General features: G+C 37.2%; 1 protein-coding gene across 6 annotated transcripts in view; it reads right to left on the reverse strand.

Moving 5' to 3' along the window:
- The window catches only part of TLK1 (tousled like kinase 1), a 170824-nt gene that overhangs the window by 14112 nt on the left and 137265 nt on the right, over positions 1-19447 (reverse strand). For all 6 annotated transcript variants that reach the window (XM_003824277.4, XM_055108749.2, XM_034954478.2 and 3 more), the window contains 6 exons: positions 11052-11149; positions 7555-7636; positions 3159-3250; positions 2987-3076; positions 2661-2830; positions 2333-2468 (listed from right to left, as the gene is read on the reverse strand). In XM_003824277.4, the coding sequence (XP_003824325.1) occupies positions 2333-2468; positions 2661-2830; positions 2987-3076; positions 3159-3250; positions 7555-7636; positions 11052-11149 (668 nt within the window). The remainder of the gene's footprint in view (positions 1-2332; positions 2469-2660; positions 2831-2986; positions 3077-3158; positions 3251-7554; positions 7637-11051; positions 11150-19447) is intronic.

A 19447-nucleotide genomic window follows, 5' to 3' on the forward strand; every position in this document is an offset into this window, starting at 1 on the left:
TACAGTCTGTGTTTGTATACATGTTTTGATAAATTTTAACTTCTTGTAATAGATTTGTGTACATTTTATGGCAGTAAATGGTAAAACAGACGAGTATCTACATATATTTCATGCCTTCGTGACATACCTTTTTCTTAATTTTTTCAGTATTTTTTTTTTCGAGACGGAGTCTTGCTCTGTCGCCCAGGCAGGAGTGCAGTGGTGTGATCTCAGCTCACTGCAACCTCTGCCTCCTGGATTCAAACAATTCTCCTGCCTCAGCCTCCCAAGTAGCTGGGATTCCAGGCATGGCCACCATGCCCAGCTAACTTTTGTACTTTTAGTATTTTTAGTAGAGACGAGGTTTCACCATGTTGGCCAGGCTGGTCTCGAACTCCTGACCTCAAGTGATCCGCCCGCCTCAGCCTCCCAGAATGCTTGGATTACAGGCGTGAGCCACCGCGTCCAGCCAATTTTTTCAATATTTCTAGGCTACATGGTTCGTCAGTGAGATTTTTCAAATTGTTGCAAATCTCCAAAAAATTTTCCAATGTATTTATCGGAAAAAAAAAAAAGCCACATAAAAGTGGACCCATGCATTTCAAACCCATATTATTCAAGGTCAGCTGTACATAGCTAAACAACTAATATGACTGTAGACATAAACCAATTTTTGGACCACAGATTTCCATGAGAAATACATTCCATGTTCCTATAGAACAATGCCATTATTGTATCTCCTTCCAGTACAGTCCCTGAAACATAAGCTCTTTGTCCCTCGAACATCTGTAAAAGGGAAATTTCCTTGTCCTTCCCTATACTAGCGAAGCCAGAGTGAGAGAGAAACAAATAATGAGAATGTCCTGCAGAGGAAGAATAATTTATTGTTTAGAACATGGTTTTCAAGCTATCTTCCATGGAATCTAAGATTCTACCAAGATGCTTTGTTTTTGTTGGTTTTATTAGAATAAGATTTTGTTGTTAAAAAAAAAAATGAGCCTTGTTGCTAAAAGAAAAAAGTCCAAAGACTTTGAGAATATTGACTTTCAGGGGGTTACCAGTTTGAATAGTTTTCTTAAAATATGAAGAAAAAATTCATGACATTATTATCTTATCCATGTTCCTAGGAAATGCCACAAGCCAAATTTAAAATTTGAAAGTGGCTTTAAAAGAATACACGAATATGACTAATCCCTGTTCATTAAAAGCGAAATCTATACAGACAGTGGCATCGTGTGTAAGTGGTTATGATGTGCTCAGTTTGTGTGAATACTGTTCTGGAAAACCTGAAGTCACATTTATGTTTGTAGTCACAATCCTGTTTCAATGAAGTTGAACGCAGTTATCTTTCTTCCATTAAAATGTCACTCTTTATGCTAAACTAATTTTCTCTGAGAACTAAGTTTGTTTTGAAATTTTATAGTTTATGTTCTCCACTTTGGTGAATTTAACAAGTTTGAAAATTCACACTGAAGTAGTTTTTGTGAACACGTAGGTATACTGAGGGGATGACAGTCATTTAGATTTATATCTATGAATCTGTGATTATATCTAAATTTAAATCTAGACATATCAAGTCTTTAAAAGGGATTTCTGAAAGTCAAGTCCAAAGAATATGCCAAATTTATCTCCCATTCACAGCCAACAAAACATCCATCTTCCACAAAAACCACCAGCCAGGTGCAGTGGCTCATGCCTGTAATCCAAGCACTTTGGGAGAAGCAGATCACTTGATACCAGGAGTTCAAGACCAGCCTGGGCAACAAATTAAGACCTGGTCTCTACAAAAAATTTAGATTAGCTGGGCATAGTGGTGCGTACCTGTGGTCTCAGTTACTCAAGAGTAAGTGGGCAGATCGCTTGAGCCTAGGAGTTTGAGGCTGCAATGAACTAAGATTACACCACTGCACAGGGCAAGACCCTGTCTCAAAATAAAACGAAAATTCCTGCAACCATATAACCTCCACAGAGAGGGCTTGATGCTTGCAGTTTTTGCTTGCAATAGTTAAAATATTATATTAACGTAAGTATTTATATTTATGATAAACATCACCCTAACATTGTAGAAGAAAACCCATGAATGAATTCTTCCTGTTAGGAGTTTCTGACTGGCAGGTACTGAAGTCACTTGTTAATGCCAGGTCATTCTCTCTCCAGTATGCTGTTACTTGCAGTTAAGAACAGATGAGAAAAGAGGAATGACCACAGAAGTCTCCCTCTCAACTGAGAGCTTAATATCAGTACCTTTACCACAGTAATCTTAATGGCTACATGGAAATAAAAAAACACTAAATTATTATAAAAGCACTGGGCACTAATCTAGACATTCTGATGTTTTTAGTAATACACTTACCAGTAAGTGCCTGCCCCCTGGGAAGTTAGATCCATTCCATCTACACCATAGCTATCATCATCCATAATCTTGGACAGACCAAAATCAGTGATTTTGATTTCACCACATGCTGTTCCATCTACCAGTAGGATGTTTCCTAAGAATAAAATATAAGATTCTTTTAATGATACATACATGAAAAACATAACTTTAATAACTTTTAATTTTACTAGTATTTTACTGATGTCTTACAAGCGAAACCAAAAAACATGTTTTCAGATAACTTAATGAATGACTTTTAAAAACTATACTCAAGTTTAAAAAAAATTAAGACAAATTTCATAATTACCTGGCTTAAGATCATAATGTATAATAGGGGGTTTGATCTCATTGAGATATCTTAGTGCATTTACAATCTGCATTACAATAGACCGAGCTTCTTTCTCTGACATTAACTTGTGTTGCTTCAGATAGAAATCCAAGTCATTGCCTTCACAGTATTCTAACACTGTACAAAACCTACAACAGAGAAGAGAAAAAAATTAGACATAAGTAATATCCAAGAATTCAGAATCACAATGGGGAAATGGAGAGTATTTGTATCATCAACACAGGATGGGGAAAGAGAAAGCAAGCATATCTTTCCTTAAAAATTGAACCTTAATATTCACTTACGTATCTGTATCCAAGGAGAAATAATCATAGAGTTTAACTATTCTGGGGTGATCCAGTTCTTTGTGTATTCTATACTCTCTGCAGGCATGTCTATGAGAAGACAGTGTATTAATTCTCCATGATCATTCAAAAAATATTCAATTTTAAAAAACCATAAAGTATTAGTATTTACTTGTGGTAGTTTTCTTTCTTCTCATCTCTCCAGCTTTTATTAAGCTGATGTATCTTCACAGCAGCATATCTTTGTTCATAAAGGTCAAAAGCCTAGGATTTCAAGTCAAAAACAATTAAGATGAAAGACCAATTGAATAGCTGAAGAGATGTTTTTTATTTTGGTGATAATTTTTGCAATAATATGGAATTAGGACAAACCCTACAATTATTAATGATCTTCTCTGCTAAGACTATATATAGTTCAATGACACTTTTATTATCAGAAGACAGAAATTCCATGGTAATAAATCAGAGACAACCTTAATGTGAATTTTCACATTAAATTTTATAAATGCCAATATACTGAATAAAAATAAAACAATAAAGCTATTATTTGTTTTTAATATGGACTTATTCCTCTATACTAGTAGTAAGCAGCCAGGAAAACAGATGACTGTACCACTTTTTTTGTAGGTTGGATAAAACCTTTTAAATCTATCTTTTCCTAGCAACCCCCTATTTCTTTCTCACTTTTTAGAAAAATTAAAAAGTTCCTAACAGTTATTTTTCCAACTGTTGAAAAAAATTCGTTATTATAAAACTGTTCAAACATATACACAAGTAGACTACTATAATGTGCCCTTATGCCCCTACCATCCAGTTTCAAAAATTACCAATATGTTGCCATTCTTGTTTCATCTATTCCCTAGTACCCTTGCATCCCACCCTTCCCAACCAGAGTATTATTAAAACAAATACATTATTTCTCCCAGTAAACACATCAGTATTTAAATAAAAATAACCACATACCATTATCACACCTAACTACATCAGTAATAATTCCTTCATCTCATCTAATACCTAACCTGTCTTCAATTTTCCCTGGTTGTCTCAAAAAGAATTTATACTTGATTTGTTCAAATCACCAGCCTATTTCTTAAATTAAAAACACAGAATGATCAGTATTTTAACAGCTTTACATGACTTATGTTTTTTTAAAAAGCAATGAATACCATTAAAGAGACATTTAATAATTTTGGTTCCATTGTGATTTACACACAAAGGTGCCCCTTTCACTTAAAAGCTTACGTATTTATTAGAAGGTCCCCATTTCCTCCCATCAATTTAACCTAAAAATAAGCAGGAAGGGATAAGCAGTAAAGTGACTACTTTGGTACAAAACTATAAAAGTATGAGATCAGATATAATATAGCACACAGTTGTTAAGAATATTCTGTTTGCAATCAGATTAGCTTATTAGCTGAGTGACTCTGTGCTAATACCCTCTCTGAGCCCCAAAAGTTAGGGTTATTGAGAGGATTAAATGGGGGTAAAACATATGAGGTGTTTAGAATAATACATGGTACAGCCAAGAAACATTAGCTAATTACATATTATTATTAAGGGTTAAGTGTAAAGAAACTGAGAAGAATAAAAATAAAGTAAGTTTATATAAGGGACAAGGCGGAACAAATCTATAAAGAATTCAAGGCAATCATAGTAAAGGATAATTGAAGAAAAAACTAAGCAAGCAATAAAAAGTTATTATCAGAGTATACTGATTATAATAAATTATATATAACACATCTTCCTCCCAAAATTTCAGGTGAGTAGAAGTATACCTTTCCATAAGGTTAATATGGCAATCACTCAGCAACTGACTCAACATCTCCCATCCTGGTATAAAATACAACTCTTTACTTCTTGACTTACAATCTGCTTTTTGTCTAGTTGTTTCCCAACAGCACTGGCAATTATGAAAGGGCTTTAAAGGGCTTAGAGAATGATGTCACTAGTATTTAGGTCAGTATAGAAAGTTCAAGTCACTGGGCCCCAATCTGCACTTTCTAATCTCTATGTAAGCCTCTTCTACAAAAGTCCTACCTATGAGGCTAAAATAGTTATTTAAAATACAACCAGGCAGTAGCAGAGGGTTGTTATGAAGGCTCATGGTAAGTTCATAAGCTCAACAACTTTTAGGCCACGCTAATGCTAACTGCACTTTTAGTGACTTTTAGATCCCAGCTGAACTATCATGATAATCTTTTCTACCTTATGGTAAGCCTACTTCACCCATTAAGTGCTTAAGGATAAACTATTATTAGAATCAGAGAAACAGGAATTGCAAGAGAGCCCAAAGATTACTTTTGATGAATGAGGAAGGTGAGGACCCTGACGTGTAATGCTTATCTAAGTTAACAAAAAATAGTGCATGGTTGAACTGATACCAGAACTGAAGTTCTCTTAACTCAAATCCCATAATTTTTCCAAGTCAGAAGCAGAAACGAGAAGGGTGTAGTCTTTGTCCCATGCAACAGTCAGGATTTCTTTTCCTCTTTTTTTTTTTTTTTTTTTTTTTTGAGAGAAAGTGTCTCCCTCTGTCCCCCAGGGTGGAGTGCAGTAGCACAATCTTGGCTCACTGCAACCTCCCACCTCCAAGGTTCAAGCGATTATCATGCCTCAGCCTCCGAGTAGCTGGAACTACAGGCATGTGCCATCATGCCTAGCTAATTTTTTTTTTGTACTTTTAGTAGAAACGGGTTCGCCATGTGGCCCAGACTGGTCTTGAACTCCTGAGTTCAGGCAATCTGCCTGCCTTGGCCCCACCAAGTGCTAGGATTACAGGTGTGAGCCATGGCCAACAAGCAGGATTTCTAATAAACTTATCAGCTTATCTCAGCACCTATGTTCTATATGATTTACATGTGATAACTCAGTTAATCACTGCAACAACCCTATAATGTAGGTATTGTTATTATTCTCAGAAGGAGCCAATGAGTCAGACAGAGATTTAAATAAGAAGCCCAAATTAATAAAATTAGTAAATAGCAGTCAGGATTTAAACCTAGCTGTCTGGCTTCAGAACCAAAGCTTTTAACCAACTATGCCAGTATGTAATGAAGCACAAAGGAGCTTATAAAAAGGCACACCAAATCTATCAGAGAAGATGCAGAGGGTCAGGGAAGCTGTTTAGAGGAACTAAAGATGAGCATATAACCCTTCACTAGGACTTCATCCCAAGAGCAAATGGGAAGCTACTGGGGCTTTCAAGTAGGACAGATGATCAGGTTGTCTTTTATAAAAAGTTCACTCTAGTTGCAGTGTACAAAATGACTTGAGAAAAGCAATGCCCAAAAGAAGACTATCAGCTATGAGGTTCCGGAAGAAGCCTTGAGCTAAGAGACAGAAGGGAAGGGTCATGGCTGAATTTAGGAGAACTTAATGACATTAATAATAGCAGGAACTAGGGGCTTATAATATGTGAGGGGAGGGGAACAAAGGGAAAGGAAGAACATACGATGGTTTTTGTGTTTTTTCACTTGAGGGACCAGGCAGATGAATGGCAATGTTATATACTGAGGTCAGGGAAGTCAGAAGCAGTGTTAAAAGACATTTTAGAGGAGAGGAAGATAACTTCTATTTCAAATGTGAGTTTCCAGTACCTATGAAGCACCCACATGAGGTAAGTCATGTATACAAACATACTTTGAGGTACTGAACTCAGAAAGAAAGTGTGAGCTAGATATTACCTGGGGGTGACACCAAATAGATAACCCAGTGAATGAGAGAGGAAAAAAACCTTCTTAAGGGAGAATACAGAATGATAAAAGAGACCTTAGGAATCCAATATTTAAAGGTTAGGCTAAAAGATACAACATAAAGTACAAAAAAAAAAAAAAAAAAGAAAGGCATAAAATAGTGAACATGGGGAGTAAAAATGCTACATTTACACATATGCATTTGAGAAACGGACTTGACATAGGTAGAAATTTGGATAAATTCAGGACATGTTAATACTTCAGACATTTTTAAATTAAGGGGTACAATCTTTCTATAAGTGTACTGTATTAAATGGCTACCTGCCTATCTTGATTTAAATAGCTGTTACTCTTTGTATTGGACTGGTTAATGGTGACTAGGTATCAAATATCACAGGGACTGTGCAGATGGCAAGGACAGTCTTTGGATTCTGGAGATAAGACAACAGAAGCCACAACAAACCCTTTTTTATAATGAGGACATATAATCAATAAACAAAAGACAAGTACTTCTTTTTTTTGTTTTTGAGACAGGGTCTTGCTCTGTCACCCAGACTAGAGTGCAGTGGTGCAATCATAGCTTATTGCAACCATGAATTCCTGGACTCTGCAATAATCCCACCTCAGCCTCCTGAGTAGCTGGGGCTACATGTGTGCGCCACCACACCTGGCTGACTTTTTTTTAAGTAGAGACAAGGTCTCACTATGTTGCCCAGGTTGGTCTCAAACTCCTGGCCTCAGGCACCCTCCCATCTCCCAAAGCCCTGGGGTTACATGTGTGAGCCACCATGCCCAGACAACGTAAGTACTTCTTAACCACATACTCCTATATCCTTGCTACATTAGTGTAAAAAAACAGAATAAAACATACATTACCTTATATACTTCACTAAAGCCACCTCTACCAAGCAGATGAAGTAATAAATATCTTTCATTTAATGTTGGGTGATCTTTGAACCTTAAAGGTGGGGGCAAAAAACAGACATATTAAAACACACACACAAAAATTCCTTCTACACTGAAGTTCTACTCTCTTATTCTATTCCTAGCTATTTATTTCTCAGTTACTCCACTACTAATTTCAAATTTCATTCAATATTTCTTTTCATTCTCTACCAGTCTATCTGCATGACTACCACCCATCTTAAGGCTTTGGCGCTCACAAAACTTTTATAGCTCAATATTCAGGAGCAATGACCAATTATAGCACTCTCACAAAGACCTAATAATTACTGCATTGCCAAGAGCTTCATAAAATCCTTTATGTACTCAGCAAGAATCACTTCTCTGGAAAAAACAGACTTTTATATTGGGAGTTATAATCAAGCTTTTACAGTATTGACATATGATTAAACATATTTTTATAAACTGGCCTTCATCATTAAATTTTACTGTCTTCGGACTTTTGTAAAATAAATTAACCACCAATTTTAAAAATATTTTTTAAAATTAAAAAAAAAATCACTCATAGGTAATACTACTACTATTACTACTTAAAATTTACCGTACTTGCCATATATAGGCTGAGTATCCCTTATTGAAATACCTGGAACCAGAAGTGTTTCCGATTTGGGAGCTGTTTTTTTTTTTTTTTTTTTTTTTTTTAGAATATTGCCGACTGAGCATCCCTAATCTGAAAATCCAAAATCTGAAATGCTCCAATGAGCATTTCCTTTGTGCAAGACCTTTGAATGTCATGTCAGTGCTCAAAAATTTTCAGATTTTAGAGCAGTTTACATTTCAGATTTCCAACATTAGGATGTTCAACTTGTGCGTTTTATGCTCTTACCTGTATTAACTCATTTAGTTTTCAACCCACCCTATCAGGTAGGTCCTATAACTATGTCTGTTTTATAAATGAAGGTACTGATGCACAGAAAAGTTAAGTAACTTGCTTAACAGCTAATAAAAGGCAGGACTTAGCAGAAAAATGTGGTTCCAAAATGTACACTTTCAAAAAAAAAGTCAGCTTTGCAATGCTAATACACTGTATTTTTATTTTTTTATTTTTTTTTATTTTTTGGAGACAGAGTCTCGCTCTGGCTGGAGTGCAGTGGCACGATCTTGGCTCACTGCAGCCTCTGCCTACCGGGTTAAAGCAATTCTTCTGCCTCAGTCTCCCGATTAGCTAAGACTACAGGCACGTGCCACCACGCCCAGCTAATTTTTGTATTTTTAATAAAGACGGGGTTTCACCATATTGGCCAGGCTGGTTTCACCATATTGGCCAGGCTGGTCTCAAACTCCTGGCTTTGTGATCCGCCTGCCTCGGCCTCCCAAAGTACTGCGATTTCAGGTGTGAGCCACAATGCCTGGCCAAAATACATTGTATTTTATTATTTTTTTCAAGATCAATTGACTCTAGATTTAGTAATTTAAGCTTTTTCTTGAGAAACTTGTAGATATAAGAAATTTCTGCTTAGTTTCAAGCCACACTGTAAAGCTGTAACAGTTGATTTTATTTTCATCAATGTAAGTCAGATCCACAAAATCTGAAACGTAATTTTCGGAACAGTTAGTCTTAAATTAGTTTTGTACCATATGCTCTATTAGATTTTTTTTTTGGAGACAGAGTCTCACTTTTTTTTAAGACAGTCTTGCTCTGTTGCCCAGGCTGGAGTGCAGTGGCGCAACCTCCGCTTCCCGGGTTCAAGTGATTCTCCTGCCTCAGCCTCCCAAGTAGCTGGGATTACAGGCGCCCACCACAATGCTGGGCTAGTGTTTTTATTTTTAGTAGAGATGGGGTTTCACCACGTTGGCCAGGTTGGTCTCGAACTCCTAACCTCAAGTGATCCGCCCACCTCAGCCTCCCAAAGTGCTGGGATTACAGGCATGAGCCACCACACCTGGCCCCTCACTTTTTTTTTTGGAGACGAAGTCTCACTTTGTCAATCAGGCTGGACTGCGATCTAGGCTCACTGCAGGCTCAGGCGATCCTCCCTCCTCAGTTCCCCAAGTAGCTGCGACTACAGGTGCATGCCACCATTCCCTGCTAAGTTTTGTATTTTTTGTAGAGACAGGGTTTTTCCACCTTGCTGAGGCTCGTTTTTGACTCCTGGGCTCAATCAATTCCCTTGCACTGGCCTCCCAAAGTGCAAGGATTACAGGCATAAGCCAGCACACCTGGCTTTCATTAGAATTTTAATCTGACATAATTTAGGTTATTCCATAACTATTTCTTTCTCTTCACACAATGGAATGATCTGTGTATTTATGAATTATACATACATAGACATCACAAGAAGGCCTTTCTAAGCAAGATTTTCATATTTCACACAGAAATTGGCCACTTCCTATTCTGATACTTATATTAACTCATGAAGCTTTAAACTACATGACCAGTCAAAGATGACGTGTAAACAGAAACCTTTCCTCTCTTGTACATCAACTAAATCCAAGTAGTACCTTGCTTAATTTCTACTTCTATGTCTTGCTCAATTTCTATCTTTTTCATGAAGCTCCCACAAGCCCACAGATATTTTTTCTTTCAATTGCTTCAACATATACTATCTATGGCACTCATTCTGACAACTGATTAAGAACACAGACTGTAAGCTGTACTTTTCCATTTCTCTCCCAATTCTTGCATAATGTGGGATACATGGCTTACTGAAATACTTTTGGTTGAAATAATTTCTCCTTCACTACTGTAACATTAACTTTGGTATTCAAATATTTATTAAGTGCCTGCCATATGTCAGGCACTGGTCTAGGCTTTACGGATACAGAAAGAACAAAACCAAGTCCTTGCACTCATGAAGCTTACATTCTAGAGGGAGGAGACAAATAATAACTAAAAAATAAATTTATAATTCCAGATAGTGATCAACATCCAGAAAATATAAAGCAAGGTAACGATATTAAAAGAGGAAATGAAGAAGCAGAGACTTTTTTTTTTTTTTAAAAGAAATGGGGGTCTCACTATGTTGACAAGGCTGGTTTTGAACTCCTGGCCAAAGCAATCCTCCTACCTGAGCCTCTTGAGTAGCTGGAACTATAGGTGAGCACCACTGGGCCTGGCTAGGGACTACTATTTTAAATAGGATGATCTAAGAATGGCCTTTCTAAAGAACATTTGGAGTGAGATAAGTAATTAAGCCAATTAGGTGTTTAGAGGAGGAACATCCAGGCAGAGGAAATGGTAAGCACAAAAGCCCACTGAGAAGGGAATGCTCTTGACATGTTTAAGAGAAGTGAGGACAGTGAGGTGGCCAGGGACCAGATCATAAAAGGCCTTCCAAGCCATGGGAAGGACTTTGGATCTTTTCTAAGTACGATGAGACAACCCAAGAAGGAAATATTGTGTTTATGCTCTATGGGGGGTGGGGGTAGTTTTAATAATATGAAACTGTGAAATGCAAATAATGACTTACTGTGAATTATCTTCATTGTTTATTCTTTTCAGCTCACGTATGTGAAGATTTCTGACTCTTTCCAAACGTTCAAGTTCTGCCTGGATTTCTGCCTCTTCCTGAAAATGAAGAGAGGGGACTATAACAAGCTCAATTTATTTGCGATATAAAAAAGATATTTTTACCCATGCATCAATGTTTTACAGTGATGGGAAGAATAGTATATTATAAAGTACCACTGAGTTAAAAGACCAAAGTGCTCTTTTCAATGCCCAAAAGATGGAAAGAGATAAGGCAAAAACCTATTTCAAGAAACCATCCTCCACGTGAAAACCTATACCTAATGAGATGCTGGGTTTTATTCTGTACTACAAGAAATCTATTTTTATAATGTATATACTGAAAGGTAGTTGAAAACTGACATAACATAAAATGAGCTATTTCTAGTCCATGCAAATTTTAATTTAAGAAGGAATAATTTACTAGTAGAAAACAAATAAAATGAAAATATTTTATAATAGTTAAAAGAGGAAGAAAGAAAAAAGCAGAATGATTCTTCCTACGCCTTACAGCATTTGGAGTACAAACACACACACACACACACACACACACACACACACACAAACTGACCACTCACTTGCAATCCTAAAGATACATTACAACAAAAAATTTATAGATTGCTGTAGTAGACTCTAAGGTATCAGACCAGATGTAAATAAATCTTAAAGAAATGTAATAATCAATATAAATATTTTGATAAATACATTTTTGTCTTAAAATATACGACTTTTAGACTAGCCACCAAAACAAGTACACATATCACTCATGTCATTCATGTCATTCATTCATACACACACATACACATACACACACACACCCACACCCCTTTTTTGTCAATACAAATTTGAATACTACTTAAAAAATGGATAAGACTAGGGCTGGGTGCAGTGGCTCACACCTGTAATCCCAGCACTTTGGACTTTGGGAGGCTGTGGTGGGCGGATCACGTGAGGTCGGGAGTTCGAGACCAGCCTGACCAACATGGAGAAACCCCGTCTCTACTAAAAATACAAAATTAGCCAGGCGTGGTGGCGCATGCCTGTAATCCCAGCTACTTGGGAGGCTGAGGCAGGAGAATTACCTGAACCTGGGAAGTGGAAGTTGCAGCGAGCTGAGATCGTGCCACTGCACTTCAGCCTGGGCAACAAGAGGGAAACTCCATCCCCACTCTCCAGCCCAACGCCACCCGCCGTCAATAAACAAAAAGGATAAGCCTGTGCCAGGTTTCAGTGAAAGTTTCTAGCCCAATTTCTTTTTTCACTCTGTCACTCAGGCTGGAGCGCAGTGGCATGATCACAGTTCACTGCAGCCTCGACCCCGCAAGCTCAAGCAATCCTCCTGCCTCAGCCTTCCCAGTAACTAGGACTACAGGCATGCGCCACCACACCTGGCTATTTTTTTGTAGAGATGGGGTCTCACTGTGTTGCCCAGGTTAGTCCTGAACTCCCGAGCTCAACGGATCCTCCTGCTTCAGCCTCTCAAAGTGTTGGGATTATAGGTGTGAGCCACCATGCCCGGCTTAGAATATTTTTACTACGTAATTTTGAAGTAAAGAAATACAGATCACCTTGGCCTAATGTGTACCCACTAGAATTATAAATCTAGACCACGTGGAACAGAAGTTTTTTCTGAATAATGCATTTAAATATTTCATCAGCTCCTTTGCTTCTTTTTAGTAATTTATCTTTTGATATAAAAAATTATTTACCTCAAAATATAACTCTGAAATTTACTTTGAAAATATAATCATTTCATTCAAAGACAGAAAACAGAGGTATAAAGCTTATCACACCAGTACCTAAGACAGAAATTCAGAGGAATATTTTAAGCATTATGAGAAAAAACAAATTATATCTCTAAAGATTATGTTGTTTGTACTTCACATTACTCCTAAGGTTATTATTTTAAAATGAAATTCAACCACGACTTGTTGCAGAGATATTTAATGCAGATTTGATATTACATGGCAAATAGAAAATTTCAAAATAAATTCAAATGAAGATAAATCTTTCTACAGGTATTGGGAGATTTTCTACAATAGGTATACTACATAGATTCTCTTAATTTAACTGAAATTTCCTCATTAACAGCTTTGGTCACATATATTTTTAATTTTAATTTTAAAAAGTAAAGTGATATCCTAGGAGACTGAATAATCAAAGTTTCATAAAAACAGGAAGTAAATTTTAAAGCTTTGAGACAAAAAACTCAAAACATAGCTTAGTTATCATAGTTAGCCATGTAAAACAGATAAGAAACTTGCCATACAGGTTTACCCAGGAGTATGAAAGAATTTAAATTAATTTACACTAGAAATGTAGAATCTAGATTCAATTCTAATCTAGACTAGAATCTAGAAAGCAATGACTCTTTCCCTTCGTGTTACTAATGTTTGCTGCTTAAAAACTTAATTTGACTGTCACATGTGTAGGAAGCTACTCAACATTTGGTAGGCTGGTGCAAGTTTAAATAATCTGATAAAATTGTGAAAAGCCTATTAGAATAAATACTTGTTTTAACTTTTATTTGAAATTGTGGCATGGGGAGACTATTTCAATAGTGAATTTACAAAAGCTAATTTTTACTGAGTCATAAATATATAAGATTCAAATAGGTTGTTGATGAACATAATTACATTTGTTTTATAATCTTCAGATGTCTATACAATGGTAGTAATCAATATTACAAAATAAATACTTGTTAAAGAAAGTAAAATATGTATCAGCAAATTAAAGCAAGCTTTTTTTATTTTGCCTCTAAAAACATGACAAATATGTCCCATAAAAATCTTACAAAATAAAAGCACAAGCAAGTTTCATTCCATTTGGATTGTTAAGTTTACTGGAAGAAAAACAAAATGTCAGTAGCACTAGAGAAAAAAAGATGGATTCTGGGTATTTAGAAGGAAATGTCAAGGGAAGAAACTATGTCTTAAATAGATAGATATAAACCCACCATACTCAGTGAAATATATTTGTCTTTCATCTTGTAAGTTAGTATTTCACAGTATCTTGGACTTCAAGCAAACTGACACACTTCTGGGGGAAAGGTAACTCTGCTACACTAAAAATTCCACTAAGAAAAAGTACATATATTGTGATGGGCTGAATGTCTGTGTTCCCTCAAAATTCATATATTGAAGCCCTTATTCCCTAATATGGCTGCATTTGAAGATGAGGCCTTTGGGAGGTACTTAGGGTTGGATTAGGTTATGGAGCCTTCATGATGGGATTAGGGGCCTTATGAGAAGAAAGGTTCCCCCACCCCTCCCTCCAAGGAGCACAGAGAAAAGGCCATGTTAGGATAAAGTGAGAGGGTGGCTATCTGCAAGCCAGCAAGAGAGCCCTTACCCAAAACTAAACTCTGCCTGATCTTGTCATGGACTTCTAGAATAAATTTCTGTTGTTTAGGTGCCCAGTCTGATATTTTGTTATGGCCAACACACATACTTGTAGATAAATGCTAGGGCAATACTGTCTAGCACCTTGTCCTCAGAGAATGGGGCAAGGCCCAGTTTTGGTTTGGCCCAGGGTACAATAGTTTGAACAACTTATCTTTGCTACAGATCATTTCCAAAGATCTACCCAGTAGGCTACATTCTCCTTGCCTGAGACTGACATTAACCTGTGGGCCATCCTCAGAAATAATCTTTTTCCAAGGGTTCAGGAGAAGACAGGATTAACTAGGCTCACAATTGATCTGAATTCATCACAGAATAGAATCCTCAAACTCATAGCAAAACTAGGCCAGACGAGTAGACTGAAAGGAGACAATCCAATCAGCTAAGTTGTGCTTAGTAAGAACACCAAGTTTCAGTCCTGAATTCATACACTAGCTGAGCAGTTAATGAAAGCAGAGAAAATCTAGAAGAAACAAAGAGACAAATAGCATCTCCAGAAATGAACTGGTCTCTGTAGGCTATTACAATGAAGAAGAGACATAAGTAAGAACAGACTGTATTAAAGAGAGAGGTAAGTTTGGCAATTAAATACACAATAAAAGGACATGGCTCTTTTCTGTTCAAACAAAAACTACAATGGAAAATTTAACAATACACACTATAGCTATTTTAACAGTATTTTAAAATAAAATCTAATACTCACATAAAAAGCCAAGTCAGACAGGTATACAACAGATCTCAACACTGTCTCATTGTTTAAGTAACTTGCAAAAAACACTACCTTCTAACAGTTAAAATTAAAAAAAAAATGTGTATGGATAACTCCCACAGCAACTTCACTAAGAGACTTTGTCCCTCACCAGATCTTCAGCATAGAAATGCCTTCTATTTGTAATCAAAGTCTCTTATGGTAACATAATATTCCTTTGGCTCAAGTCTATAAGCCAAATGTAGGCTGTAGCAATGTAGAATTTCTGTAAAATTCCAGCTTAAAAATGATAGGTGGTTCCCATGTGAAGGAGATGTTTTTTAAAAAGAAAAGAAAATGGTAGGTGAATCTGGAGTATTTTGGAGCATTTCTCATAATGGCATTTTTTTCAAAAGGCAATTATTAAAAGGTGAAATATGGTAGGCATTAAAACTATAAGGCTTAAAAAGTTATAAAATACATTTTTATATGTAAAACCAATACATTTCCTGAAAAAATTAAACTTGCTAGTTTAAAGTTATTTAGCAAATCCTGAATATATGTTACATATTCTCTCTATCAAAAAACTCAATTTCTAAGAACTGCCTCGCATAAAGCCAAGATAAAACAGGAAATATTTTGATGTATTATTCTCAGCGTGCCTATAACCTATGGGAGTTGGTAGAAGAATATAGCTTGGAACAGTCTATTCACCGTAACAACACTACTTGATTAAGAAAACCGGTTCAGAATGAGGTTTTAACACCAGCCAGGTGAGGTGGCTCACACTTATAATCCCAGCACTTTGGGAAGCCAAGGCCGGTGGATCACCTGAGGTCAGGAGTTCGAGACCAGCCTGGCCAACATGGCAAAATCCTTTATCTACTAAAAATACAAAGATAAGCCAGACGTGGTGGTGCTCGCCTATAACCCCAGCTACTCGGGAGGATGAGGCACGAGAATCACTTGAACCCAGGAAACTGAGGTTGCAGCGAGCCAAGATCACACTACTGCACTCTAGCCAGCCTGGGTGACAGAGTAAGACTCCGTCTCAGAAAAAAAAAAAAAAAAAATTAACACCAAATTCACTTTAGTAATGTGAATAATATCAATCCCTTAAAAGTTAACATCTCTAAGTCCTAAAAAAATTAAATTTTAATTTCACAAACGATTTATAATGCCATTCTGAAAGTTTACCACCAAGAAAGGGAAAGGTGAAATCAACAAAAGGCACTATTAAAATCTAATTAAGGGCCAGGTGCGGTGGCTCATGCCTATAAACCCAGCACTTCAGGAGGCTGAGGTGGGCGGATCATGAGGTCAGGAGTTTGAGACCAGCCTGGCCAACATAATGAAACCCCGTCTCTACTAAAAATATATAAATTAGCCGGGCATGGTGGCAGGAGCCTGTAGTCCCAGCTACTTGAGAGGCTGAGGCAGGTGAATCGCTTGAACCCAGGAGTCGGAGGTTGCAGTGGGCCCAGATTGTGCCACTGCACTCCAGCCTTGGTGACACAGCGAGACTGTCTAAAAAAAAAAAGAAAAAAAGAAAAAAAAAGCTAATTAAAAGGAAGGGCAGTGCAAAAAAACAATTAAGGAAAAAATTACCAATTTATTTCGAATTTATCCTTATTATGTCACCATATTATATGCTTTCCCATATCCTAAATATGAATGTGTGAGATATGAACCAACCAAAATAAAAGCCAGCCAACCAACCAACCAACCAACCAAAATAACCACCTAGACAAAGCAGGTCTGACTTTTGAAACTATTGCACCATAATCATATTTTTGCTTGAGAATAATTGTGTAGATTGGGGAGAAGGGTAGGAGAAGGAGAAAAGATAAAAATCATTAAATATTGGGGGCTTTCTTTCCTAATTATATAAATGTTCCCTCCACCCCTATCCCCAATTACTAAAGTGGCTTATTACTGATGAGAGCATACTGTATCACCTCAGGTGTGTTCAACTAGCTTAGATAATTAACTTAGTACCTTTACTCAATGTTTTGCTCTCTACACACTTCATTTCCTGTTTTTCTGGGGGTGTGTGGAGGGGTAATGGTTTACTCTCCCTTCAAATGCATAAATACATGCATTAATACCCGTAACTTGGAATGACTGTTAAAACAGGCAGGTTTTAATTCTGTCAGTTCCTCTACTTTATTATAACAAAACAAAACAAAAACTACCTCCCCAGCATCAAATAAATGTTTAAGAATTCAACTGATTGGCAAAATTTAAATATCTGGCACACTTGTCTTAAAAATATTTACAGCTGCTGTATTATAGGAGTGAAATTAACGTTCAACACTAACCAAGGGGCTGACACCAAGCCTGATCACACACAGGTGCAATGCCTTCGTGTAGTGTACTGCAGTCCTTCTCCCAGTTTTCTTTCCTGCTTTCCCGCCCCGACTTTTTTTTTTTTTTGGTAGAGACAAGATTTCCAACTCCTGGGCTGAAGCAATCCTCTGGCCTCTGCCTCCCAAAGTGCTGGGATTACAGGCATGAGTCACCATGCCTGGCCTCTGCTTCCTTTTAAACCTAGTCTTCTACATGCTCATTATGCATATGGCATGGATTTACAGTTATGATTGGGAAGGGCTGGTAGCCAAGCAACTGTTTTCTCTTTTTTGTGAAAGTTATCTCTGAACTGAATTTACAAATCTGAATTAGTTACAAACCCTGCTGATGGCTAACATGACTTCTAAGATTCTTCCCAAAATGTTTTAAATTCCATTGCCTGTATAACAACAGGATTAATATTAAACACTGTGGATCAGGCACGGTGGCTCACGCCTGTAATCCCAGCACTTTGGGAGGCTGAGGTGGGTGGATCACAAGGTCAGGAGTTCGACACCAGCCTGACCAACATGGTGAAACCCCTTTTCTACTAAAAAATATATATATAAATTAGCCAGGCATGGTGGCACATGCCTGATATCCCAGCTACTCAGGAGGCTGAGGCAGGAGAATCGATTGAACCTGGGAAGCGGAGGCTGCAGTGAGCCGGGATCATGCCACCACACTCCAGCCTGGGCGAAAACACACACACACACACACACACACACACACACACACTGGGGAAGTAAAACACCTTTTACCTCTACATTTTCATTTTGGTAGCTGAACATTATCTACTACCAAATTAAGGTTGTGTGATTATAAATATGGAAAAATAGAGCCAGGATAGTTTGCAGGTCCATACGTGAGTAAGAGATAAGAACGTAAACACTGAGTTTTCCCATCTACAGCTAGTTCCATGTTCTCTCACCACAGTCATCTTTTTGGGACAACTACTCATTTTTAAATGGAAAATAGTAGTAAGCACAAATTGTAAAGTTAGAATTCCAGCACTCTCCTTGGCACCTTTCTTGCACATACACACACACACACCCCCCTCCAAGAAATCAGGAATCTTTTAACATTCTTCATGGGCTTAATCACGACTTTTTCCAGTATAGTGTACTTTTCCCAGAATTCCACTGAAAACTACTGCCTACACAAGCAGCATCTTGTGTCAGGTTCTACAGAAACATCATGTACAATGTAGTTGGCTTTAATTGAGAGAATTCCTATAAGATTTCTTCCAGTCATGGCTATAAATATAAAGATGAACAACAGGTTTAAAGATTAAGCCCTCTAGCATTATAATGCTCATTATTTTCATATTTTCATTCAAACCTAAAGTGACAAAAAATGTCACATATGCAAACTTATTCTTTGTGGTCATACTAAGGGTTTGATAAGTCAGATGACAATGGTGTTCTAGAAAAAAAGACCAAAGGGGACATCAAACTTCAAGAATATTTGGGGGTCAATTCACCTAAAGCCAACGCCCTGCATTCTCCACTGTTCAAAAGGCTTGTAGACAATCCATTGTCTTCCATTTCAACTAGTTGCATGGTCCACTGTGAAGGAGTGAGAAAAGAGCTGTGTACTTGTTCTTGACCTGTAAAGATTTCATCATGGAAGATTAATACTGATGCTGCTGCTGCCTGTTACTGGTTGTTTCTCTTTGCAGGTGCCAATATCGGTCAGAGAACAGGATTTCAGTGGCAGAGTTGTTGCTATACTGTTATCTCTTCAGAACGGAGGCACAAGGAGAGATGAATGCCACATCGCAAGGAGCAAAGGAGAGAGAGAGAAAGAAATGGTGTCAGGTGGCATGTTGGATGTGATTTTTGTTTTAGTAGAGATTGAGATGACTGTAAATTGTTTAGCTGTTCCTTCGGTCTGCAAAGATACATTTGTGTTGGTGCT

The sequence above is a fragment of the Pan paniscus genome, chromosome 13 (genome assembly GCF_029289425.2).
Source record: "Pan paniscus chromosome 13, NHGRI_mPanPan1-v2.0_pri, whole genome shotgun sequence".
NCBI classification, from domain to species: domain Eukaryota; kingdom Metazoa; phylum Chordata; class Mammalia; order Primates; family Hominidae; genus Pan; species Pan paniscus.